Genomic DNA, 23,566 nt, shown 5'->3' with positions numbered 1-23,566 from the left:
AGTCCTCCAAGAAGCTTGCGGGTGTTCTAAGCTGCGTGGCGCGTCTACCGCTGCGCTGTTCGCGCATTGGCATGTACACTTGTCGTGCGGCTCCGCCCTCTCAACGCTGCTCTACCAGAGACCCTGAAACCCCGCGGCTAGCTCCACCCAAGAGCAGCGAACTTTGTACGCATGCGTATGTGAGCCACCTAAAGTGCATAAATGTCTCTCTAGGCCTCCTGGAGCCCGTAAGCACCAGACAATTAACTCCGCCTCCTCGGCTTGGTGAAACTACTGCGCATGCGTCGGCCTTCCAGCTCCCCCCGCTAGGAAGTACTAAGGCTAGTCGGCCAGGAGCCATCTTGACAGTCTCGCTAAGAATGATGGGATTCGGGGGCGGGGCTGGCAGGGCAAGATGGCGGCGCCCATGGAAGTGGTGGTGTGTACAGACTCCGCGGCACCGCTATGGAGCTGCATGGTGTGGGAGCTTCATTCGGGCGCCAACCTGCTCACCTATCGAGGCGGCCAAGCGGGGCCGCGAGGCCTGGCGCTACTCAATGGCGAGTACCTGCTGGCGGCACAGCAGGGCAAGAACTACATCTGCGCTTGGGAGCTGCAGCGCAAGGTGCGGGGCCTCAGCGTCCGCGGAGCAGCCGAGAGTACTCCGGCGCGCCAAGATTAGAGTTCCGGCGATCCTGGGGTGGTGTGTGATTCGGAAGTACTCGGAGGCCGAGGGTTTTTCCCCCCAGGGGCTTGGCGCTAAGGGGCCCGGGAGATTTCTTCGCGCATGCTCAGATGAAGATCTATGGCTTTTGCACACTTGCAGTGTAAGGGGCGCTAAGGGACGCAGAAGGGAAATGGGGTCCGTTAGAAGTCATGCTTTTGTATGGCATGGCAGACCAGAGATCTTGAGGAGCCACGGGAAGAGATAGAATGACGGCCCGTTCTTTTACCTTCGTAAAGAGTCGCGGATCTTAACCATCAGGACAGACTAAGGCCTGAGGTCTTTTTGGTTCTTAGTTTCTGGAACACAGAGCTTCCTTCTTGTCCAGTAGGATCCCTACTACTGAGCCCGGACCCTGCCCTCCCGGGGCTGGGGGTAGTTTCTAGGTACAGGTTTGCCGCGCCTCCAACCCTCACTTGGACAGTCTATCTACCCAACCTCTTTTCTTTTGCTCTCTGTACTTAAAACTTTTCCCTTCAGTTGCCTCCGCCCTGATACTCACATAGTTTTTCTTGTATTCTGTGTCCCTAGGACCAGCTTCAACAGAAAATCATGTGTCCTGGGCCTGTCACCTGTCTAACCACGGCACCTAACGGCTTGTATGTTCTGGCAGGAATTGCAGAGAGCATTTACCTGTGGGAGGTGAGAACAGCTTGTCACATGTATGTGTGACTTGGGATTGCTAAAGAGTAAAACTGGTCGGTGTCCTGTCAGCTGAGGTAGGCATGGAATCTTACCCATGACTTCTGAAACCAAAAATGCGACCGTGTCTGTAGGATCCTAATTGGTGACTGAGATGCAGCACAGTGCTCAGCCCACTGGTGGCCCTAGTGCTGTCGTGAGCAACTGAGAAAGAAACTTAGGAAGGGGCAGTGTTCTAACCTGTCTCCTCTTGGCAAAAACATTGACCAAAAACAGTGCAAGAGGAAGAGAACTTTTATTATGTACACTTGCAGTTTATATTGAGGGAATCAGGGCAGAAAGCAGGAAGTCAACATAGTAGTTAACATCCTCAGTAAGGAGCAAAGAGAAATGGTCCTGTGACTAACAACACTTGTTGCTCTTGCAGAGGACCTGGGTTCAATTCCCAGCAACCACATGATGGCTCACAGCCATCCATAACTTCAGTTCTAGGGGACTTCACACCTCCTTAGACCTCAGTGAGCACCAGTCATGCCCCTTATACACATATATACATGCAGGCAAAAACACTCATAAAGGAAATAAACCGGGGTTGGGGATTTAGCTCAGCGGTAGAGCGCTTCCCTAGCTCCGAAAAAAAGAAAAAAGGAAAAAAAAAAAAAAAGGAAACAAACCTGGAAAATACAGAATTTTTAAAAACTGCCTATTGATTGAGAGAGATAGCTCAGCAGTTAAGAATATTGGCCGCTCTCTCAGACGACGCAGGTTTAGTTTCCAGCACCCACATGGCAGCTCACAACTGTCTGTAGCTCCTTCATCTGGCCTCAGAGTACCCTAGACCCACAAAGAAATTTAAAATAGAACTATCAGGAACCCTGAGAGATGGCTTAGCAGTTAGGAGCATTGACTGCCCTTTCAGAGGTCCTGAGTTCAATTCCCAGCAACCACATGGTGGCTCACAACCATCTGTAATGAGATCTGATGCCCTCTGAAGGTGGCAGAAGACAGAGACAGAGTACTCATATACATTAAATAAGTAAATTTTCAAAACACAAGTCTATCACAAGCCCAGTGATAGCCAACCCCCTTTGTCTCACAGTGAGGGACAAAAGATACCAGCACCCTTACCTGCTCCCCACAGAGCAAGAGGTCATTCTTCAGCCTTTAGTTGGCCCCAGTTACATGGCTCTGTGTTGGGCCTAGTTAATAACTAGTTAATAATTTTGGCAACGAATGAGCCTGGAGGCTTAAAAGTTCTAGACTGCATCCTGACCTGGACATATGGATGGAAGGTGTCAGTGGCACAGAGCTGAGGTCAGCCATGTTTCTGCTCCTCCTGCTTTTTCTTCCTCCAAACCATCCCAGGACCTCCATGGCATTCCCAGCCCATGGTTCTGAAGCTGGCTTGGACAAGAGGAAAACCAAGGCCAGGATTTCACGGCCCCTCAGAAGGGGGCCACATAGGTTGTGCTGCTGTGTGCCAAGGTCGCATCTGAGACCTCTCTTGTCCTTCTTGTGTGTGTGTACCTAGTATGTGTACGTATACCTAATGTGTGCACATGTACATGCTTTGTATATGGGTGTTTATATGTAGGCAGAGAACAACTTTGTGGGTCCATGCTTTCCATCTTGTGTGGGACAGAATCTCATTGTTCCAAGTGAATTCTCAGAATGCTGTAGACTCAAATCTGCCTGTAGGTGGTTCTGGAGATGAGACGCTGGGGCTTCACACTTTAGTGTGAACTGCTTTACCCAGGAGGAGCCTTGGTCTTTGATTTTGTTTTCTGAGATGGAGTCTCAAGGCTGGCTGGCTGGCCTTGAACTCATTATGTAACCCTTGATTCTAGACCTTCCTGGTACCACTTCCCCAGTGCTGAGGTGGTAGTGCCTAGCTTATATTGGCTGTGGGTGGAGCCAAGCACACAGGGCAGGAACTCTCCACTCAGTTACTAAATCTATCTATCTATCTATTTATCTATCTATCTATTTATTTATTTATTTATTTATTTATTTATTTATTTATTTATTTATTTATTTATTATATATAAGTACACTGTAGCTGTCTTCAGACACACCAGAAGAGGGCACCAGATCTCATTACAGATGGTTGTGAGCCACCGTGTGGTTGGTGGGAATTGAACTCAGGACCTCTGGAAGAGCAGTCAGTGTTCCACTGAGCCATCTCTCCAGCTCTGTCTCAACCTTTTAAAGCACTCTTTCAACTCTTTTGTTCTTGGTCTTTTTGAGACAGGATTTCTTTTTTTTTTGGTTCTTTTTTTTGGAGCTGGGGACCGAACCCAGGGCCTTGCGCTTCTTAGGCAAGCGCTCTACCGCTGAGCTAAATCCCCAACCCCTTGAGACAGGATTTCTCTGTGTAGCCTTGGCTGTCCTGGAACTTGCTTCATAGACCAGGCCGACCTTGAGTGCAGGAATCCACCTGCCTCTGCCTCCAGAGTGCTGGGCTAAAGATTGGTGCTATCTCTCTCTCTCTCTCTCTCTCTCTCTCTCTCTCTCTCTCTCTCTCTCTCTCTGCCTTTTAAAGCAGTTTGTTTTTTGTTGTGTGTATATGAGTGTTTTGCCTGTCTGTGTGTCTGGTGCCCTTTGGAGGACAGAAGTGTAGGATCCCCTGGATTACAGGTGAATGTGATCCTCCTTGTGGTTGCTGGGAATCAAACCCAGGTCCTCTAGAAGCACAGCCCATGCTCTAACCATTGAACTACCTCTCCAGCCCTAGCATGCTTTCTTTCTTTTTTTTTTTTTAATTAATTTATTTATTATATATAAGTACATTGTAGCTGTCTTCAGACACAACAGAAGAGGGCATCAGATCTCATTACAGATGGTTGTGAGCCACCATGTGGTTGCTGGGATTTGAACTCAGGACCTCTGGAAGAGCAATCAGTGCTCTTAACCACTGAGCCATCTCTCCAGCCCTAGCATGCTTTTTTTGGGTTCTTTTTTTCGGAGCTGGGGACCGAACCCAGGGCCTTGCGTGCGCTTCCTAGGCAAGCGCTCTACCACTGAGCTAAATCCCCAACCCCCCTAACATGCTTTCTTATGCCACCCAAGACCACCTTCCCAGGGCTGGTAGGTGGAGGACCCAGGTCAATCATTCGATCAAGATAATTCCCCACACTGGCCTTCAGACTGCAGTTTCTAAGTCGAGGTTGCCTTTCCAAACTTAGCTTGGTGCTCCAGCTGAAGGCCTGGCTACTGCCCCATCCTGTCTCTAAGGATTTCTGAGCTGTGGCCACCAGGGGGCATTACACAGTCCATGGGTTCTTGGACTAAGGCTGGTGTGGGAATTTCCCCCTTTCTCTGGGGTGAGGGGCTCACGTCTGTGTGGCACTCAGGGTGGAGAGTTCTGCCCAGGAACCTATCGGGCCTAAGGTTCTGCTGACAGTTGTGGCCCACAGTCTCCTTGAGGTGTTGGCCTGTAGGTAACCATGTTCTTCCTGACCCTTAGTTAGCCCAGATACCTAACAGAAACGCAGCCCCCCTCGGCCTGGAGCCCAGCCTTTCCCTGATGCAGACCTGGTCTTAGCACACTATCCCTCCTGCAGCCCCTACTCCCGCCCCTGTTGGATGTTGGAAAGTCCAACACCAGCCTTAGATGCAGGCACTGGGCCGCAGCCTTGCTCTCACCCTGCCAGAACCCTATTGCTTGCTGGTTGGGTGGTTGTTTTCAGTCTTCTGGGAGGTTCTCCTTTGAGGCTGACCTCAGACTCTGGGCAGGAGTGCTTCAGCTTCACCTGTGGGCGGGCACCTCCACCATTGTCCCTCTGTGAACTGGAGCCTCACCCTGCCAGGCCAGCAGGGGTCTCTTCAGATTTCTTCCGAGATTAGCTTTCCCTAGATGTGACTCAGAGGATCCAGGAAATGTGTCTCACCCTTTCTGGGGACTGTCGTCAGACACTGAGGGCACAGCCAGAGCTGGCCAGTGCACAGTGATGAGGGCCTTTGGCCTTCCTGGTTCTCTCAGTGGCCCTGGAGCAGGTGGACAGGGTTCTTATGGGCTGGCCTAGTCCATGTTGCCTCTGACCATTGGTGCCTAACCTCACAGGTCTCCACGGGGAACCTCCTGGTCATCCTCAGCCGTCACTACCAGGATGTGTCGTGCCTGAAGTTCACAGGTGACGGCAGCCACTTTGTCTCTGCAGGCAAGGACTGCCTGGTGCTGGCTTGGAGCCTCTGCAGGTAGGGCATGTGCCAGAAATCTACACAGGAAGGCTTCCCTCGGGGTGGGAAGTAGGCTGGGTGCCCCATTCTTGGGGGCTTGGGGGGCTCTCCACATGGCCTCACTGCTACTGTGTGCCCAGTGTGCTACAGGCAGACCCGTCCAGGATCCTTGCCCCAAGACACGTCTGGTCCCAGCACACGCTCCCAATCACAGACCTGCACTGCGGCTTTGGGGGCCCCATGGCCCGGGTGGCCACCGCTTCACTGGACCAGACCATGAAGGTAGCATCCCCAGCCTGGATCCATGAGTTCCTGGCTGCCACTGGATCTCAGCTAGGAGGGAGGGAGACTGGCCTCCCCCTTGCCTGGCTGTCTGAGCTGCAGACAGCCCATAATCCTGATGTCCGACCAAGGACACCCAGAGATGGACTGCCCAGCCTGTCTGCTGGAAATTCCCACTCGTCCACACACCAGTGGCCACATGCCCTTGAGTGTTTGGGTTGTTTGTTTGTTATTGGCACGGTGTGAGAGATGGGACTCAAGCCCTAGCATCTGCTAGACCAGTGCCTGACCTGAGCCCCACCCCCGCCCTCTTTCGTCTTCTGGGTTTAGACAGTTGTTTTGTTTGTTTTTTTGAGGCTGTCTCACTGTGTGGCCACAGCTCCTGGAACTTGGTGTGTACAGCAGGCTGGTCTGTAACTCACAACCCCCTGCCTCTGCCCAGGAGCACGGGGACTGAGGACAGGACTGGAGACATACTCCCTGGCTAGTGCTTTGGGTGTTCAGCGGCCCCACAGCAGCTGCAGTGCCTGTGATTCTGGGGGGTTCAAGGTGATGCCAGGCCCCCATCCCTCCTGGCTCCCCAACCTGGCTGTGTGCAGGGATGTCCACAGCCCCAGGCTTCCCATCCCTGCAGCTCTGGGCCATCTCCTCGGGAGACCTGCTGCTGTCTGTCTTGTTTGACATGGGCATCACGTCTGTGACCATGGACCTGGCCGAACACTACATATTCTGTGGGGGCAGTGATGGCTCCATCTTCCAGGTGGACCTGTGCAGCCGGGTGAGTGGCCCTCTGGGTCTGAGGGAGCCCGTGGTCCTTTGTCCTGCCCCGCAGACACTTACAGCCGCCTGTCTCCACCCACAGCCCGGACCGAGGGAGCAGAGCTTCCAGCCCGAGCAGAACACAGGGAAGGTTTTCAAAGGACACAGGTAGTCGCCTCAGCCAGGTGGAGTCAGCACAGTCCCCACACCAGGAAGCATCCAACCCCTGTCCCCTTCTCCCAGGAACCAAGTGACATGCCTGTCGGTGTCAACAGACGGCAGCATCCTGCTCTCCGGCTCCCATGACGAGTCAGTGCGGCTGTGGGATGTGAAGAGCAAGCAGTGCGTGCGCACAGTCCCCCTCAAAGGTGCGCAGGGCTGGCACCATACCGGGGCAGGCGGGCTGTGGTGCCACAGGCCCTGATGTGGTCCTACTGTATCCCTCAGGCCCAGTGACCAATGCAGCCATCACACTGGCCCCGCCCAGCATGCTGAACCCTGAGTTCAGGCCCAGCCTGCCCCTGCCCCACTTCAACAAGCACCTGCTGGGTGCTGAGCATGGAGACGAAGCTCAGGGTGGGGGCCTGCGCCTGCAGCTGGGGCTCCACCTGCAGGTAGGACCTTCGGGGCTCCTGTATGATGCCCACTCAGCCACTGTTCCAGAACATTCTATACCCACAGTTCCTCCTGGTGCTGGCCTGCTGTCTTACCTTAGCAGCCTCTGAATCCTTGCTACCCGTGTTATTGGCACCCACCACTGCTCTTGGCATCTGCCTCACAATGTACTCCTGTCTGAAGGCACACTGTGTGTCGGCCCCATGCTCAGATGACTTGTCATACTGCTCTCAGTGAGTGGCCAGTTCTTTGAAGAGTAGATGGGTGGCAAGACCTGCCCACAGGCAAGAGAGAGGGCAGCCTGAGGTCAGGAGACACCCCAACAGGAAGGGGTCCCCAGTGTCCTCAGAGCCTCTGTGACATGGGGCTCTGAGCCAGGTCTGTGGCACTCCACAGCGGCAGGCCCTTTCACAGAAGGTGCAGACAAGGGTGAGGGCCTAGTGTCCAAGAAGCTCAGCTGTCATGCTTGCCCCTGCAGTCCCACTGTGTACCTTGCTGGATCTTATCTGGGCATTAGTATAAACTACCTTCCCCTCTACAGCCTGCTTGACCTGGATGTTCCAGGTCCCCGCATGCCACTCAACCCTGGACTCTAGTCCTATGGTGGAGGCTGGGTCCTCTGAGGGTGGGGAGCAGCGGGGGTGACCATGCTACTTTACAGGGCAAAGAACCTAGCTACCTGGAGCGCCTGGAGCAGCTGCAGGCCGCATTGTCCGGCTATCTGGAGAAGGTGGGCAGGGCTAGTCCTGGTAGTGGGCGGGTCCTGGGTGGGCAGGCGGGAACAGCCCCACCCACACACCACCTCCCTCCCCAGAACATGCTAGGCAGCCAGATGCTGCCCGTGCGTGTGTTTGAGCTGGAAGAGGAAGTTCGTAGCCTGCGCAAGATCAACCGGGACCTGTTTGACTTCTCCACACGCATCATCACACGGCCCTCTAAGTGATGCACACTGGGCAGCTGCCACACTTGCTGCGGGGCTGTGATCTTGTGTTTTAACAAAGGATGGACTAAGACTTGTACGCCTCAGTTGTTCTGTCCCTGGCTGGGCTGGGGCTTGGTTGGGAGGCCTAGGGATGGGATGAGGTGAATGGGGGGCTGACTGCAGACTCCCCATTCACGGGGGCCAATCAGGCAGCAGTCATTCTTTCATGGACGTCCAAAGCTCAGCCTCTACATAGTGTCCTGGGGCTACTGCCAACCGTAACCTGAAATCCAGCCCAAATACAACAGAACCTTCCAGAAAGCTGCCTTCAACTGATGGCCCTGCCTAACAATCCAGAAAATGCGTGTGATTTAGCAGAGCTGTTGCCACCGCAGCTCAGAAGAGTGCCAATGCTGACCTCACACCGGAACTTTACTGCTGTGCCCTCAGGTGGCAAGATGGGACCATATGCTGGGGAGCCTCAGCCTCCTGTGACATGGACCTCTGGGTCCTCTTCCCAGCACTTTCCTTAGTTTCCCCACAGAGTTGGCCCTTTGTATTCTTGGCACAGACACCCTGACCCCTCCCTCCACTCCCTGGTGTGTTCTAGCTGTTCCTGCTCCCTTGGGGAAGGTCTGGGGAGAGGCAGGAATATGACTCCACCAGCCATGGGTCCGCAACGCCCAACCAGAGGCCTCTGGAGGCCCCGTGAGACTGGAGTGTTCATTATACTCCTAATTATGACTTAGATACTGGCTAGGGATGGTGGCCAATGTGGGGCAGAGCCATAAATTGCCACCCAAATGTTGGGTCCCCACCTGCTGTGGCTGGACTAAAAGACAACTCCCTGTACCTACCCCATGCAAGCCAGGCTGGCCTGGAAGGCAGGACCCCATAGAGCTGAACATGGCCCCATCTGTCTGTCAGCCTCCTCACCAGGCCTTGCGGTAGCCCCTCATTTGTCAGCTTTCCCGTCCTGACTGGGGACTCAGCATAGTTATCAGGCTGGGTGAACCCTAAGCTACAGCAAGAAAGTCCAGTCTCCGAGCGGGGGGCAGCCTGCACGGAGCCCCATAGACTTCCTCAGATGACAGGAATGGGATAGGGTAGAAGCAAAGACCAGCACAGCCCCTGTGACACGGGAAGATAGTGGATGCTGCATGGTCCAGCCATCAAATGCAGAGGGACCTTGAGGACAGCGGCCACCGAAGAGGTCCATGGCAGGGATGTCTGGAACAGGGTTCAGGGTGATGAATTTATATTTGTGAGATGTACTTCCTCCACTCCCAAAAAGGCCTTGTGTGACTTTGTCTTCCAGCTGGAGGGGAAGGTCCCAGGCAAACCTGTTAGGAATGATGGTGAATCCTGACAAGCCTGCGGTCCAGCTGTCTCAAGTGGGTGGCATAGAGCCGGTCACTCTGGTGACCTCCTAAAGGGCCAGATGATAGGATAGACAAAAGGCAGATGTCAGAGGAAGGGGACACTGGTGGCATCTCAGCCTCAGGAAGTCTGCTGAGAATCTCTGAAATGGTGTGACCATGGCAACCAGGACAGGCTAGCCCCAGACAGGAACCCTGAAGAACCCCTAGCCTGATGTACTTTTCAGCCCTGGCCAGGTGCCTAGACAGCCTGTCTTCTTGAGCCAAGCCATCTCATTAGAAGCCGGCTCAAAGTGCAGTCCGTCTTGCTGGCTTTTTTATTTGCTTGATAGATGGCTATTTTTTGTTTTAATGCTGGCTTTGCAAGGAGAATGAGGTTTTGGGGGGAGGGGAGCTGACCAAGTGTAGATTCATTCATTAGGTCTGAGTGTTCCCTGCCGGCAGCTGCATTGCAGGGTTTGGGGGAGTGCCACATCTTCTAGAACCTGTCTGGGAGGACAGACTTCAGAATCAGCAGGGGCCTCCTGGCCATGGAAGCCTTTGATCTCCGATCCTACAGGGCACAGGATAACAAGTGGCCCCTGAGTCAGTTTGAGTTGGGGAACCTGGACAACTGGAAGCTAGAGAAGGTTCCCGAGCAATTATTGAGCGCCTATTTGTAATGCAAGCCCTGAGGGACGAGAGTAACTGGTCTACCTTTGTGCTCCCAGGACTGACGGGGACAGCAATCAGTGAATGAGTCAGTAGGAAGGTGTGCACATGGGAGGGATGTGATGCAGGTCTGGGTGGCACTGGTTTTCAGCAGGACATTTGGCCCTGTGTTTTGAAGGGTAAAGAAGTGTTCTGGAAAGCAGAAAGATTTCTCCATGGTTGGTTCAGACTGCTTTTCTAGAGAACCCGACTTTGATTCCTAGCACCCACACTGAGTGGCTCATATCCAGCACGAGGGGACCCAAGAGTACCAAGAGTAGTGTTCCCTCAGGCATGGGCGCGCTCGCACACACACACACACACACACACACACACACACACACACACACACACACACACTTTTTAGTCCCAGCCCTCCAGATGCAGAAACAGGTAGCTCTCAGAGCAAGGCCAGCCTGGTCTAAATATGGAGTTCAGACCGGTCAGGGCTGTGTAATAAAACCCTGTCTCAAAAGAGTGTGCTGCTACTGACGGTAGTGGTTGGTAAACATTTTAAAAGAGAACGAAAACCAAACACGATGTTTCGGTGGGTAAAGATGTTCGTTGTCAAGTCTGATGACCCCATTTTGGTCCCCAAGACCCACAGGAGAGATCTCCAAAAACTTTCCTCACGTGGAATGTACTTCCCCCCAATAGAAGACATAAATACATGGTTTTTTTTTTTTCTTTTTAAGTTTGTGATTAAATATTGTTGCTGGAGCTGGAGGACAGGCGATCTATTTTACAGATGTGCCTGCCTCAGTTCGGCCCCCCACCCCCACCCCACCCCCACCCCCCACAGCTGCACAGTGTTGTGTTGGCTAGAAACTGCTTTGGGCGCACCAGTCTGGGCAGTGGAAGGCATCACCCAACTCTGCACCGTGTGCCACCGCAAACCCAGGCAACGGCCCAGCTCCTCCTTCAGTGGACACGGGCATCCCGGACCCGCAGGAGGGACAAGAGCGGGTCTGGCTGGGGTGTCTCCTTCCCTTCGCACAGCACAGTGGTAACTTCTTTCGGGATGGAGAGTGTGCGGACGCTGTGGCTCAGCGTGGCCCTGGCGCTGGCGGTGGGGTCCCGAGTGGTGCGCGGTCACCCTCAGCCCTGCCGGGTTCCCACGCGCGCTGGGGCCTCCGTGCGCCTGGCGGCGCTCCTGCCCCGGGCGCCCGCCGCCCGCGCCCGCGTCCTAGCTGCCCTGGCCACCCCTGCGCCGCGGCTGCCGCACAACCTGAGTCTGGAACTGGTGGCCGTCGCGTCCCCGACCCGGGACCCCGCGTCGCTAGCTCGAGGTCTGTGCCAGGTTCTGGCACCGCCTGGCGTGGTGGCCTCTATAGCCTTTCCCGAGGCGCGGCCCGAGCTGCGGCTACTGCAGTTCCTGGCAGCCGCCACAGAGACCCCAGTGGTGAGCGTCCTGCGGAGGGAGGTGCGCACGGCCCTCGGAGCCCCGGTACGCGGGGAGCGCGGGAAACCCTGGGGCCCGGGGACGGGAAGCTAAGGAGCCCCACACTTCTCCAAACAGGAGATGGAGGGGACCCCTGTTTCAGCCCTTCCCTCCCAAGATGCCTTCAGCATGTCTTGGCTAGAGCAGTGTGCCACTCTCCTGTCTGGGCTTGAAGAGTGTGGGAAATCCTCCCAGAAACCCCCCTTTCCCTCCTTAAAGGCCAGATAACTCCTTACCCACAGCTCTGTGGTGGCCTCTGTGGAATTCCGGGGCAGCACAAGTCATCCCCACTTCCGCGTTTCTCATACTTGATAGGTCTTTGTCTCTGTCTCTATCTTTGTCTCTGTCTCTGTCTCCTCTCCCTCCCTCTCTCTGATGTTTTAAGACAGTCTCTCACTCTGTAGACCAGGCTAGCCTGAACTCTAAGATCTACCTGTCTCTGCCTTCCTAGCGCTGGGATTAAAGGTGTGCGACATTACACCACCCGACTGGGTTATTTCTTAATACAGGATGTCATATAGCTGATGCTGGCCCTGACTAATTCATTGTGGACCAAGGCGAGCCAACAAAAGGCCCCACCCAGGGACATCGCCCTGGAGCATGGCTCCAAGGTCCCTGGGACACAGGAGACCTTAGGTCTTCCTTGCTAACCTCTCATGGGGCTGCATCCGGGGAGGCCCTAACCGCAGCAGAACATTAGTGACCCATGTCTTGGTATTCCTAAGGCTCCCTGGATCTGGTGGGAGACTCCAGGCCCAAGCTGACAATGAGCCCTGTTTCCTGCTACCAGCTTTTGAGCCACTCCATCTCCTCTGGGATTGGTCTGGCCTCCCTACACAGAGCTGTTGCATCCTCAGAACCATGTCCCTGCCAGGCAGCACCCTGTGGTTTTTAGGTGTCTTGGACTGTCTTGTATTCCAAATATGCAATACGACCCCAGCCCCAGAACTTTCTGAATGGGCTGAATACCAAGGGACTCCTGGGAGGTGGGTGGGATTAGATCAGGACTGAGGAGGAGTGAGCTCAGGAGAAGTGCAAGGCTCTCCCTGGGAAAGGGTGGTAAGGTCTCCATAGAGAAGAGCCAACAGAGCTGGGCTTAGAAGGTTGCATAGGAGTTGGTTGGCACAGAGAAGACTGCTCCATTCAAATAAAGTAAAACAAGAGGGGGTTGAGGATTTAGCAGAGTGGTAGAGCGCTTGCCTAGGAAGCGCAAGGCCCTGGGTTCGTCCCCAGCTCCGGAAAAAAAAGAACAAAAAAAAAAAAAAAAAAAAAAAAGAAGAAGAAGAAGAAGAAGGCTGGGCTCAAGGGTCCTTTGGTAAAGTCTAGCATGCATAAAGCCTGGATCCCAATCCCAGCACGGCAAAAAACAGAAGTAGTTGTACATGATTGTCATCCCAGCATTCTGGAGGTAGAGGCAAAAGGAGCAGGAGCTCAAGGTTACACACTTAAGTTACTTAGTTACATAGCAAGTTCAAGGTTACACAGTTACTTAGTGATGTAGCAAGTTCAAGACTAACCTGAGCAGCAAAATACTTTCAGAAAGAAAGGAAGAAAGGAGGGTATCGGGGAGTCACTGAACACCAGTGAGCTGAAGGCAGGGTAAGACATAGATTCCTTTACAGGGTGGGTGGCTGGGACTGTGCACACAAAGGTGGACAGCCCTGACAGGAACCACCTCTTCCCAGACTCCGTTCCATCTGCAGCTGGACTGGGCTAGTCCCCTGGAGACCATACTGGATGTGCTGGTGTCCCTGGTACGGGCACATGCCTGGGAGGACATTGCTCTAGTACTCTGCCGTGTCCGGGACCCTGGCGGCCTGGTGACACTCTGGACTAACCATGCTAGCCAGGCTCCAAAGTTTGTGCTGGACCTGAGCCGGCTGGACAGCAGGAATGACAGCCTTCGGGCTGGACTGGCCCTGTTGGGGGCGCTGGAAGGAGGGGGAACCCCAGTGCCTGCAGCAGTCCTCCTAGGCTGCAGCACTGCCCGTGCACATGAGGTCCTAGAGGCTGCACCACCGGGTCCCCAGTGGTTGCTGGGCACACCATTGCCCGCTGAGGCACTGCCCACGACTGGTCTGCCACCTGGCGTGCTGGCGCTGGGGGAAACCGAACAACACTCTCTGGAAGCTGTCGTCCACGACATGGTGGAGCTTGTGGCTCAGGCACTCAGTAGCATGGCCCTTGTACACCCAGAGCAGGCACTGCTTCCAGCTGTGGTGAACTGTGATGACCTGAAAACAGGCGGATCTGAGGCAACAGGGCGCACCTTGGCTCGGTGAGTAGGGGCTAACCTAGGGGAAGGCGTCCAGACCCCCAGCCTGACATCATCCTCTGTGTGTCAGTCAGGTCATGAGATCTGGGTGGGTGCCCCAGTAGGAACAGAATTTAGAGGGTTGGATGGCTGTCCCTCCATCCCCAAGACTAGATCTCCCACTGGTTCCAGGAACGTACTTATCAATGGAGGGGCAGTTCTCTCAGGGTTGAGACAATTCTTCTATATTCCACAGGTTTCTCGGCAACACCTCATTTCAGGGCCGAACAGGGGCCGTGTGGGTGACAGGCTCCTCTCAGGTGCATGTGTCTCGGCATTTCAAGGTATGGAGCCTGCGCCGGGATCCGCTGGGTGCCCCAGCCTGGGCAACCGTGGGCAGCTGGCAGGATGGACAGCTGGACTTCCAGCCAGGGGCAGCCGCTCTCCGAGTCCCATCTCCGTCTGGCACCCAGGCCCGACCAAAGCTGCGTGTGGTAACCCTGGTGGAACACCCGTTTGTGTTCACCAGGGAATCTGATGAAGACGGACAGTGCCCAGCTGGGCAGCTGTGTCTGGACCCGGGCACCAATGACTCAGCCAGGCTGGATGCCCTCTTTGCTGCACTGGTGAATGGCTCAGTACCTCGAACGCTGAGAAGATGCTGCTATGGCTACTGCATCGACCTGCTGGAGCGGCTGGCCGAGGACCTGGCCTTTGACTTTGAGCTCTATATTGTGGGGGATGGCAAGTACGGGGCCCTGCGTGATGGGCGCTGGACGGGCCTGGTGGGTGACCTGCTGGCTGGCCGGGCACACATGGCTGTGACCAGCTTCAGCATCAACTCAGCTCGCTCTCAGGTGGTGGATTTCACCAGCCCTTTCTTCTCCACCAGCCTGGGGATTATGGTGCGCACGCGAGACACGGCCTCGCCCATCGGGGCTTTCATGTGGCCCCTGCACTGGTCCATGTGGGTGGGCGTGTTTGCTGCTCTGCACCTCACAGCGCTCTTTCTCACCCTGTACGAATGGCGAAGTCCCTACGGGCTCACGCCGCGCGGCCGCAACCGTGGCACTGTCTTCTCTTACTCCTCCGCGCTCAACCTGTGCTATGCCATTCTCTTTGGACGCACTGTCTCCAGTAAGACGCCCAAGTGCCCTACTGGACGCTTCCTCATGAACCTCTGGGCAATCTTCTGCCTGCTGGTGCTTTCCAGTTACACGGCCAACCTGGCTGCTGTCATGGTTGGGGACAAAACCTTTGAGGAGCTGTCTGGAATCCATGATCCCAAGGTGAGGGCTGGAAAACCGAAGGGGCTTAAAAGGCTGTGCTCAGGGTGGGGGTGAACACTGGGCCCGGCAGAGGCAGGACCATCTCCTGCCTGTTCCCTTCTCAACGAGACTTAGTAGCTTAAGTGCAGTGCTGGCGAAGACCAGGGTCTGACGCCTGGTAGGATCCATAGCCCCGCCCTGCCCCTATCTCTGGCACTTCTCTATTTTTGCCACATCCCCAGCTCCAATCACGACCACATCCCCATTCTTAAGCCTTAGAGGTTTGTTTGTTCGAGCTCAGTCTGTAGACCAGGCTAGCCTCAGACTCAAAGAGACCTGCCTGCCTCTGCCTCCTGAGTGCTGAGATTTAAAGGCGTGGGCCTAATCTCATGACTGGCCTTAGCAATCAGTCCTTTAAAAACTCCCAGCCCCCGCGGCAGGGATGTCAGGCTGAAGCACATCTGGATTTATTTTCACCTTTGATGGTTTTGGAGTTCATGATAGTTCTCACAGCAACTTCCCTCTTTGGGATCAAGCTGCTCATGTCCTGCTGACCCCCACCCAGCCTTGTGTCCCTTGTACCTCGGTGTTACCACAAGTGGTTGATGGCTGTGGCCAGGTGAGGACTGTGTGTGGGGTGAGAGCAGAAGAAATTGGTGTCTGAGGTTCCCAAGTTGAGTATTTGCAGGTTACGGAATCTGAGCTCAGTGCAAGGTCCCTGCATGTGGTCACGCATGCAAGCCCTGGTGGCCATGCAGCTGCAGGCTGAGCATGTCTCCCCCACAGCTGCACCACCCTTCCCAAGGCTTTCGCTTTGGCACCGTATGGGAGAGCAGCGCGGAGGCCTACATCAAGGCAAGCTTCCCTGAGATGCACGCACACATGCGTCGGCACAGCGCACCCACCACTCCACATGGGGTGGCCATGCTCACGTGAGTCTGTGGGTACCACACAGCTTCGGAGGGCTGCCTGCTACTCAGGCCCTGCTGACCTTGCCTGGTCCTGCTCCACAGGAGCGACCCGCCCAAGCTCAACGCCTTCATCATGGATAAATCACTACTGGACTATGAGGTGTCCATAGATGCGGACTGCAAGCTGCTCACCGTTGGCAAACCCTTTGCTATCGAGGGTGAGTGCGTGGTGGGATCCGGGGATCCCAGCTGTAGGTACCCACAGCTTTAGTGGAACCGTCTCAATCTCCGCAGGCTACGGCATAGGGCTACCCCAAAACTCGCCGCTCACCTCCAACCTGTCGGAGTTCATCAGTAGGTACAAGTCTTCAGGCTTCATTGATCTGCTCCATGACAAGTGGTACAAGATGGTGCCTTGCGGGAAGCGGGTGTTCGCCGTGACGGAGGTGGGCAGGCGCCCGAGACAGGGTGGGGAGCCCAGGCTCTGCTTGCATGCACTCCTGGTCGCCCTATACAACCCCAGCTCCAGAGCCCCTTCCTTCATGAGATCTCCCTAGCTGCCCTGCCCCGGGGTTCACATCCTGATGCTGTGCGGGGATTTTGACCATTCGCAGACGCTGCAGATGGGGGTCTACCACTTCTCAGGATTGTTTGTCCTGCTGTGCCTCGGGCTGGGCAGCGCGCTTCTCACCTCTCTGGGTGAGCATGTCTTCTACCGCCTGGTGCTGCCGCGCATCCGCAGGGGTAATAAGCTGCAGTATTGGCTTCACACGAGCCAGGTGAGGAAGCAAGACAAGGTAGGGCGGGGCAGCCGGCAGCCCAGGACCCCACCGAAACACCTGTCTGTGCCCTTAGAAGATCCACCGAGCCCTCAATACAGGACCACCCGAGGGGCAACAGGAGAGGGCAGAGCAGGAGCGCAGGTGAGCAGGGGGTCGGAGGGTCACAGGCTTAGGGGGCGGGCGGGTGGACAGGCTGCACTGCCTCCTCCTCCTCTGTCCCAGCGGCCCCAAGGACGAGCTGCCTGCCACCGATGGTGCAGGGCGCTGGAGGCGGGTGCGCCGGGCTGTGGAACGGGAGCGACGCGTGCGTTTCCTGCTGGAACCTGGGGAGGCTGGCGGAGACCGCCCGTGGCTCTGCTCCAACGGGCCCGGGCTGCAAGCGGAGCTGCGGGAGCTGGAGCTGCGCATTGAGGCTGCACGGGAGCGGCTGCGCAGTGCGCTGTTGCGGCGCGGGGAGCTGCGGGCCCTGCTTGGGGATGGCACCCGGCTCAGGCCACTGCGCCTGTTGCATGCGGCGCCTGCTGAGAGCTGAGGAACCACAAGGCCGCACTGTCCACGACAGTTTATTCTATATACAAACACGACTCTGTACACTGCAATTAAATAGCGTGGAACGTGAGCGCCGCGTCCTGAGCTGCCACCTGCTAGTCCGGGCCCGGGCGCTCGGCCCTGCGCGGGCGCCGTGTGGAAGGCACTGGGGAGCACCAGGCGGCCGGTGGCCTCGTGCCCATCGCCGCCCTGTCCCGGCCGCTTCCAGAACCTTTGCCGCCAGCCCCTCTCCCTGTAGACCACAGCTCTCTTGGGCTCGGGCCGCGGCTCCGCCGGGAGCCAGGCACGACACCGCTCTCAGGACCCGGCAGGGGCAGGTGCGTCCTCCAGAGAGGCCCCAGGGTCAGGTCGTGCGCTGTCCGGGGCACTGGGGGCTGCTGGCCGCCGCTCCAGCAGTGAGGCGCTCAGCCCCGACAGGAAGGACGCGTCCGAGATGATGGCGGCGGTCTCGGCCACCCAACCTAGGTCACTGCCAGATACTGAGGCCCCAGCGCCCAGTGAGCCAGGCCCAGATGCTCCGCCAGTGGGCGCGGGGCTGGAGCTGGGGCCCAGCGCGAGGGGAGGACTGGGATCTGGGGTGGCAGGGGAGCCAGAGTTATTGTTGAGGTCGTCAGGCAGCGCCGTGGGGGTCCCAGGGCCCAGCGGGGGTGTCTGCAACAGCATCTCCTGGATTCGGATCTGCTGCAGGATGGCGGGCAACTCATAGTGGTGGAAGAAGTAGATCATGGAATGCTGTGGAGGTCGGGTGTCAAGTGAGGACCCGCCCACCAACAGAAAGGCTGGCCAGACCCCGGGGGACAACAGAGCAGGGGCGCGGGCCTCACCTGGATGAAGAGCCAGGACGTGACCAGGGCCAAGCTGCTGTACTGGCCGTTAAAGCGGTAGTGGTAGGCGTAGAAGGCGAAGTGGTAGAGGTAGAAGAACCTGCGGGGCGGAGAAGCTACCCTGCCAGACGGGCCCTCCTGTCCCACCCGGGAGGGGGCCCAGCTTGCTCCTCATCTGACCCCACCCTCACCTAAGCCCGGTTCTCTACCCCACCCCATGCCCACCTCAGCCAGTGTCGCTTGCTGGTGTTGGTGTGGCAGCAGATGGCATCGTACTGGTCGGCCAGCCACACGATGAGGATGATGTAGAAGGCCGTGGTGGTGTCGTTGAAGAACTCAGACATGATGGCCTCCATCCCTGCGGGGACACGCGGTGGGGTTGGCGTGGGTGGGGCGGGGCAGGGGCAGGGGCGCAGCGGGGGTCCTCACCGACGAGAGCCAGGATGACGGTCAGCAAGGGCGCTGCGGGGAAGGCGATGGCCATGTTCATCTCCAGCATCTGCAGCAGGTCCACTGCGGGCACAGGGCGGCCGCCCATGAGGGCCTGGGGAGAGCCCACCCCACCCCCGGCCGGCTGGGACTCACCGATGAAGACGAAGATCTGGTGGTGCGAGTATCGCAACAGCATGGACACACTGAGGGTCTGTGGGAGGGTGGAGCAGGGTCAGGGGCTGGGAGGCCAGGGAGATCCCCAGCCCACAAGCCCCGCCTCCGGGGCGCCAGCCGCTTCCATCCACTCACAAAGATGACCATGATGACAAAGGCTGCCAGGTAGGATGTGCGTGCCATCCACATGCTGACAAAGCGGTAGTGCTCCCCAGAGACCACATTCCTCAAGAAGCCTGGGGGAGGGAACTGTGAGCAGCCCCATACCTACCCCTCCCTCCCAGGGGTGCCTCTCCTCCCCCGCTCCACAAGCTTGCTCAGCGCGGCCCACCTTTGTTCTCCTCATTCTCTGCCAGGCCCTTCACACTAGACATGAGGACGTCGTCGTAGCCCAGGAACTCGTCCAGCAGCAGGCGGCTGAAGCGGTCCCCGAAGCACTGCTCCCGCGTGGGGTCTGCGAGCGGATGGGCTCAGCACTGCTCCCAGGGGCCAGGAAGCCCTCTGCAGCAGAACACCCTTAGCCCAGCCCCAGCCTGCCTCACCTAGGGTGACTACCATGACAGGGATGCTCAGGCGCTGGCGCGTGGCTTGCGACAGTCGCAGGAAGCCATATTCCAGCGAGTACTCCACAATGTACTCATCCTGTGGCCACGCTGCAGGGACAGGGACAGAGTGGTCAGCTGGCCCCGCCCTCAGCATGGCCTGGGAACCCTCCCTGCCTGGGCTGCACACCTTTGGCTGGTGTCTCTGGGAAAGGGAAGTCCTGGCTGTCATTCAGGGCATCGGCGCCCCCTGGTGGCTTGAACACCTTGGGCTCAATGTCCAGCTCAAACTGCAGGCACAGGGGACCAGGTATCAGTGGAGCCTGTGGGAGGCTCCCTGATGTCCCTCCCACTGGGTGGGTGTGTGCCCAGAACCCACTCACCTTGATGGAGCTGTTGGTGAACATCTCCACGGAAAGCTCCTCCTCCTCCAGCTCCAGGCCCCCGGGCTCCAGGTCTAGGCCACCGAGGCCCCCATCACAGAACTGCAGGATCACCGGTGCCCGGCTGGAGTTGTGGCGCACCTCCACCCGCAGGACACCCTCCCGTGGCCATCGGTCTCGAACATGCTCCAAGCAGTTGATGGGGGACCGGGAGAAGACGATGTGTATGTAGGCGAGGACGAAAAGCACAAACAGGGCCTGGCAGGGGTGGGGTGAGTACTCAGCAGGGCCGAGGGACACACACTCCCAGCCAGGAGAGGCAAGGCTGCCTGTGCCTGGGGGGGCTAGCTGGCCTAAGGACCTGCTGCAAGGGTGCCCTAAACCACCCCCTGCAGCTTCACAGCCATCAGGCCCAGCTGGTGCTTCAACTCACTTCAACTCGAAGCTGCCTTTGGGGACCCCGATCTCACAGGCTAAGAATAGCCACTGTCCCCAGCGAGGCACCCCCTGCCCTGCTCCTGGGGCTGACAGGAGCCACAAGGACACAGATGACCAACTGGCCCTGGGGGGCCCAGGCACCTCAGCAGGATCAGGCTCCCCTGCCTGGGAAATGTGGCTTCACCTGGCATGGAACTGGCTCAGTGCCCTAGAGGCTTCAGATGCCCTGCTCAGACGACCCAGCCACAGATGTTCACGGCTATTTTAAAAAGGGGGAACAGTGTGGCCTGGCCATGGAGCTGCCCCGAAGCCTGAGAGCCCAAGATCAGTCCCCAGGTCATACACAGAAGGTGAAGGAAGTCTGACTTCTCCATGCACACTACTGGATGACGCTCCCACATATATATGTATTCACATGTAACAAAAGAAGTACTTTGTTTTTGTTTGCAAGACAGGGTCTGTGAGACAAAGCTGCCTAGAATTTGTTCTGCAGACCAGGCTGGCTTTGAACCCAGAGATCCACCTGCCTCTGATTCCCAAGTGCTGGAATTACAGGTGTGACCAATCATTAATATTACTTATTAACCTCACTCACGGGGTTCCAGCCTCTAGGAACATCCTCTGCTTTCTCTACTCAGCATGTGGGTGACTGTGTGTGTGTATATAGAGGGGGTTCCCTGACTCAGGGGTCACCCAAGACCCCTGAAACTCAGAGGTTTACATTAAAATTCATAATAGCAAAATGAGTAGCAACAGAAACTTTATGGTTAGGGGTCACCATGACATGAAGAACTGTATTAATGGGTTGCAGCATCAGGAAGGTTGGAAACCTCTGCCCTAACCCATGTAGAGTGGAGACAGGGACATTGTACCTGCAGACCCCAGGTTGTCCTACATGCACCGTGGCCTTGGGGCTGAAGGAGACCCTGCACCCCATGCAGATGCCTAGGGTAACCCCCGTCTGTGGCCCCAACTGACACCTTAGCTTCCCGCCGTGTCTCTGCTGGCCAGCACAGACCCCAGCTGTCTACAGATTCATAACCCTGCCCCTGGCAGGGTGATGGGAATCTTCAGGGCCCTGACGGTCCTTAGCAGCCCTGCACACCCAGTGTGTGCATGGGAGTCGCTATGCTCTTCAGGGACGAGGCTGGACTCCCAGTCCACAATCCCAAGGTGCTCAGCCACAGCGAGCACAGTAGGGCCCTCCCTGCCTGCTGTTAGGCAGCGCTGTAGGGGACACACGTGACCTAAGACCAGGAGCAAGCACAAAGACCAGGCTCCATACCCATGTGCCTGCTCCTCAGGCCTCTCCTCTGTAATCTGGTGACAGAGCTGCACCCACAGAGCACCTAGCCCTCCGAGCAGTGACCCGAGGGGATGCAGAGCAGACAGGGAAGGCCTTGGGACTGAAACTAAGACTGCAGTGTGGAGCCAGCCACACTTGACACTGGCACCCACACCTGTCAACTGTGAGGCTCCCCCGGGCAGGAAATGGATTTTTGTATTGGGTGAAATGACGGCTGACCAGCCCAGGCTGAGACCCCAGCAGCCACGCTTGCCAGTCCAACCAAGAGCCAGGAACTGTGTCACCAGCTCTGTCCCACCTACTGGGCATCTAGACTCAAAGGGAGGTAGCCACTGTAAGGGTGGACATAGCCTGGGCTTTCTCTTCCCACCGTGGCCACTTTGGCCAGTGCACAAGTCCTCGCCTGTCACTGAGCTAGAGCCTGGCATCCCACTCAGGCCCTTGGGCACTCCGCCCCCATCTGCCCCTTGGTGCCAAATACACAGGCACTGAACCTGGTCACACCAGCCTGGTGGGGACTGCATGCCATCACCTCCTGCAGACCCTCAATGCCACCATCTAGGGTTCTCAGGGTACCTCCTACCCTGTAAGCAGGGAGTGTCTCATTGTCACCCCAGTCTGGCATCTGGAGCTGTCAGTCCATCTGACCAATAGGAAACCTGCACTGGGTATAGACTACCAGGCTCAGCCACGATCTCCAGATCTTAACCCACCCAAGGGTTCCACTTAGCACCTTCTGGGGCTCAGATCCACTTAGAGCTGGTGTCATTCACCTCCTTGCCCTTTGACGCTGGCCCACATCCTAAGGTCTAAGGCACCATGCTGTGCCACAGTCTATCCCATGTGTGTCCCACGGTCGCCCACTTGTCAGCTGCTTAGCCCAGGTGCTTGGGGCCACATTCTGTGTCTGCCCAGTTTCAGTCTTTGAGACTGTGAAGCCAGCAGAGAGGACACCAAGTCCAAAAGCTCTTCCCTGGGCCTGTCAGAGCTGACACCCAGGCTGGGGTGGGGACAGGGTACAGGGCGGTACAGGCCTAGCAGCCTTGGCTGCCAGGCACGTCCCCTCTATGAAGGTTGGGCGGAAGCTGGGTAGGCAGGAAACACAGCAAAAGGGCTCCCTGAAACCTCGGCAGCCCCAGAAACCAGCTGCTGTATGGCTTGTCTGTCCCGATTAAGAAAAAGTGTGGGGTCGGGGCTGAGGATTTAGCTCAGTGGTAGAGCGCTTACCTAGGAAGCGCAAGGCCCTGGGTTCGGTCCCCAGCTCCGAAAAAAAGAACCAAAAAAAAAAAAAAAAAAAAAAGAAAAAGTGGGGGGTCAACTGTCATCCAACAGACCCTGTCTCTGACAAGGTATCAGGTACCCCAAGCTGAGGGCCACCACTGGGGACTCAGGGTGTGGAAGGCAGGGAGAAAGAAGGGGCAGTGGCAGACTGCAGACTGTGGACTGGAGCCTGAGGGGCTCAACCCCACATCTGTTTCAATCTCATGCTGGAAGTACTTCCATGAATCCCCCAAACTGACAGCTTTGAAACAGTGCTAGGAGCCAGTCCCACATTCACCAAAGCCACCGGAGAAGGCAATGCCCTCCAACATCAGCACACCCACCACCATGCCATGCCCCCAACACCAGATGGCCCAGGCAGCTCCTCTCAGAGAGAAGCCTAGGGACAGAGCCTGGTGGCTATCCCTCTGGAGTAGCCTTTGTTATATTGAGAACTCAGTATCTCTCAGGAGCACACCAGGAAGACACAGCAGAGCAAGTACTGGCTACAGAGGTCCCTGGCCAATGTGGCTGTGACTTTGTGGCTAACCCTAGCGAGGTGACCCCACCAAAGCCACAAAAGATCTGGCAAGAAGTGACAGAGAAGAGCAGGGACACTGGGAGGGCTGGGGACTATCCCCAGGTGAGCTTCAGGGTGTGTTAGGATGGAAATGACAGGCGGGACAGGGCCTCCAGCACAGGGGGTTGTCCACAGTGGAACTTCAGGATGGGATGGAACTGACCACACTGTTCTCAGTGGAGGTGCAGGACAGAATGGGAGTGACAGGTGGGAGGGGGGGACCTCGAGTCCAAGATACTACCTCAAGAAGA

The 23,566-nt window shown here is 56.7% G+C and overlaps 3 protein-coding genes across 10 annotated transcripts in view; 2 read left to right on the top strand and 1 right to left on the bottom strand.

Annotated features, from left to right (window-relative positions):
* The first annotated feature begins 386 nt into the window (after positions 1–386).
* On the top strand, positions 387–8,193 carry Wdr18 (WD repeat domain 18). 5 transcript variants are annotated; one of them, XR_015623960.1, is made up of 10 exons: positions 387–604; positions 1,235–1,345; positions 5,409–5,542; positions 5,665–5,806; positions 6,163–6,584; positions 6,669–6,733; positions 6,809–6,933; positions 7,013–7,179; positions 7,842–7,910; positions 7,995–8,193. XR_015623960.1 is itself a non-coding variant. In XM_087556984.1 (10 exons), exons 1-10 carry the CDS (start codon positions 537–539, stop codon positions 8,121–8,123), a joined length of 1,356 nt encoding a protein of 451 aa, XP_087413110.1. In that variant the 5' UTR covers positions 387–536; the 3' UTR covers positions 8,124–8,193. The 5 variants fall into 5 exon arrangements, 3 of the variants coding, with proteins under 3 accessions (XP_087413110.1, XP_087413111.1, NP_001034116.1); XR_015623959.1 differs by having other exon boundaries at positions 387–806; XM_087556984.1 differs by having other exon boundaries at positions 387–806; positions 6,441–6,584.
* Positions 8,194–11,118: 2,925 nt separating this feature from the next.
* Positions 11,119–17,446, top strand: Grin3b (glutamate ionotropic receptor NMDA type subunit 3B). The gene is given in 9 exon segments (NM_133308.2): positions 11,119–11,618; positions 13,298–13,890; positions 14,123–15,155; positions 15,921–16,066; positions 16,148–16,263; positions 16,340–16,491; positions 16,660–16,824; positions 16,901–16,968; positions 17,050–17,446. Coding segments are annotated over 9 exon segments (3,009 nt in total). The 5' UTR covers positions 11,119–11,192; the 3' UTR covers positions 17,360–17,446.
* Tmem259 (transmembrane protein 259) overlaps positions 17,375–23,566 on the bottom strand; it is a 6,784-nt gene continuing 592 nt past the window's right edge. The window contains exons 2-11 of one of the 4 annotated variants that reach the window (XM_087556219.1): positions 19,732–19,989; positions 19,539–19,638; positions 19,349–19,459; positions 19,138–19,260; positions 18,942–19,042; positions 18,786–18,843; positions 18,630–18,662; positions 18,426–18,558; positions 18,201–18,300; positions 17,375–18,108 (exon numbers count right to left, since the gene is read on the bottom strand). In XM_087556219.1, coding sequence (XP_087412345.1) covers positions 17,674–18,108; positions 18,201–18,300; positions 18,426–18,558; positions 18,630–18,662; positions 18,786–18,843; positions 18,942–19,042; positions 19,138–19,260; positions 19,349–19,459; positions 19,539–19,638; positions 19,732–19,989 — 1,452 coding nt within the window. In that variant the 3' untranslated portion in view covers positions 17,375–17,673. Of the gene's footprint in view, positions 18,109–18,200; positions 18,301–18,425; positions 18,559–18,629; positions 18,844–18,941; positions 19,043–19,137; positions 19,261–19,348; positions 19,460–19,538; positions 19,639–19,731; positions 19,990–23,566 lie in introns of all 4 variants that reach the window. The other 3 variants (NM_001100886.1, XM_087556218.1, XM_087556220.1) reach the window with 3 other exon arrangements.

Source organism: Rattus norvegicus, chromosome 7, assembly GCF_021556685.1.
Source record: "Rattus norvegicus strain SHRSP/BbbUtx chromosome 7, alternate assembly SHRSP_T2T, whole genome shotgun sequence".
In the NCBI taxonomy this organism is placed as follows: Eukaryota; Metazoa; Chordata; class Mammalia; order Rodentia; family Muridae; genus Rattus; species Rattus norvegicus.
Note: the sequence above shows the minus strand (reverse complement) of the source record. Positions and strands in the feature narration are given on the sequence as shown.

Coding starts and splice junctions, on each gene's coding strand:
- Wdr18 (XM_087556984.1), top strand. CDS start 537: ATGGCGAGTACCTGCTGGCGGCACAGCAGGGCAAGAACTACATCTGCG. Junction 5,543..5,664: donor CTGGCTTGGAGCCTCTGCAG/GTAGGGCATGTG, acceptor CTGTGTGCCCAG/TGTGCTACAGGCAGACCCGT. Junction 5,807..6,440: donor CACTGGACCAGACCATGAAG/GTAGCATCCCCA, acceptor CCATCCCTGCAG/CTCTGGGCCATCTCCTCGGG.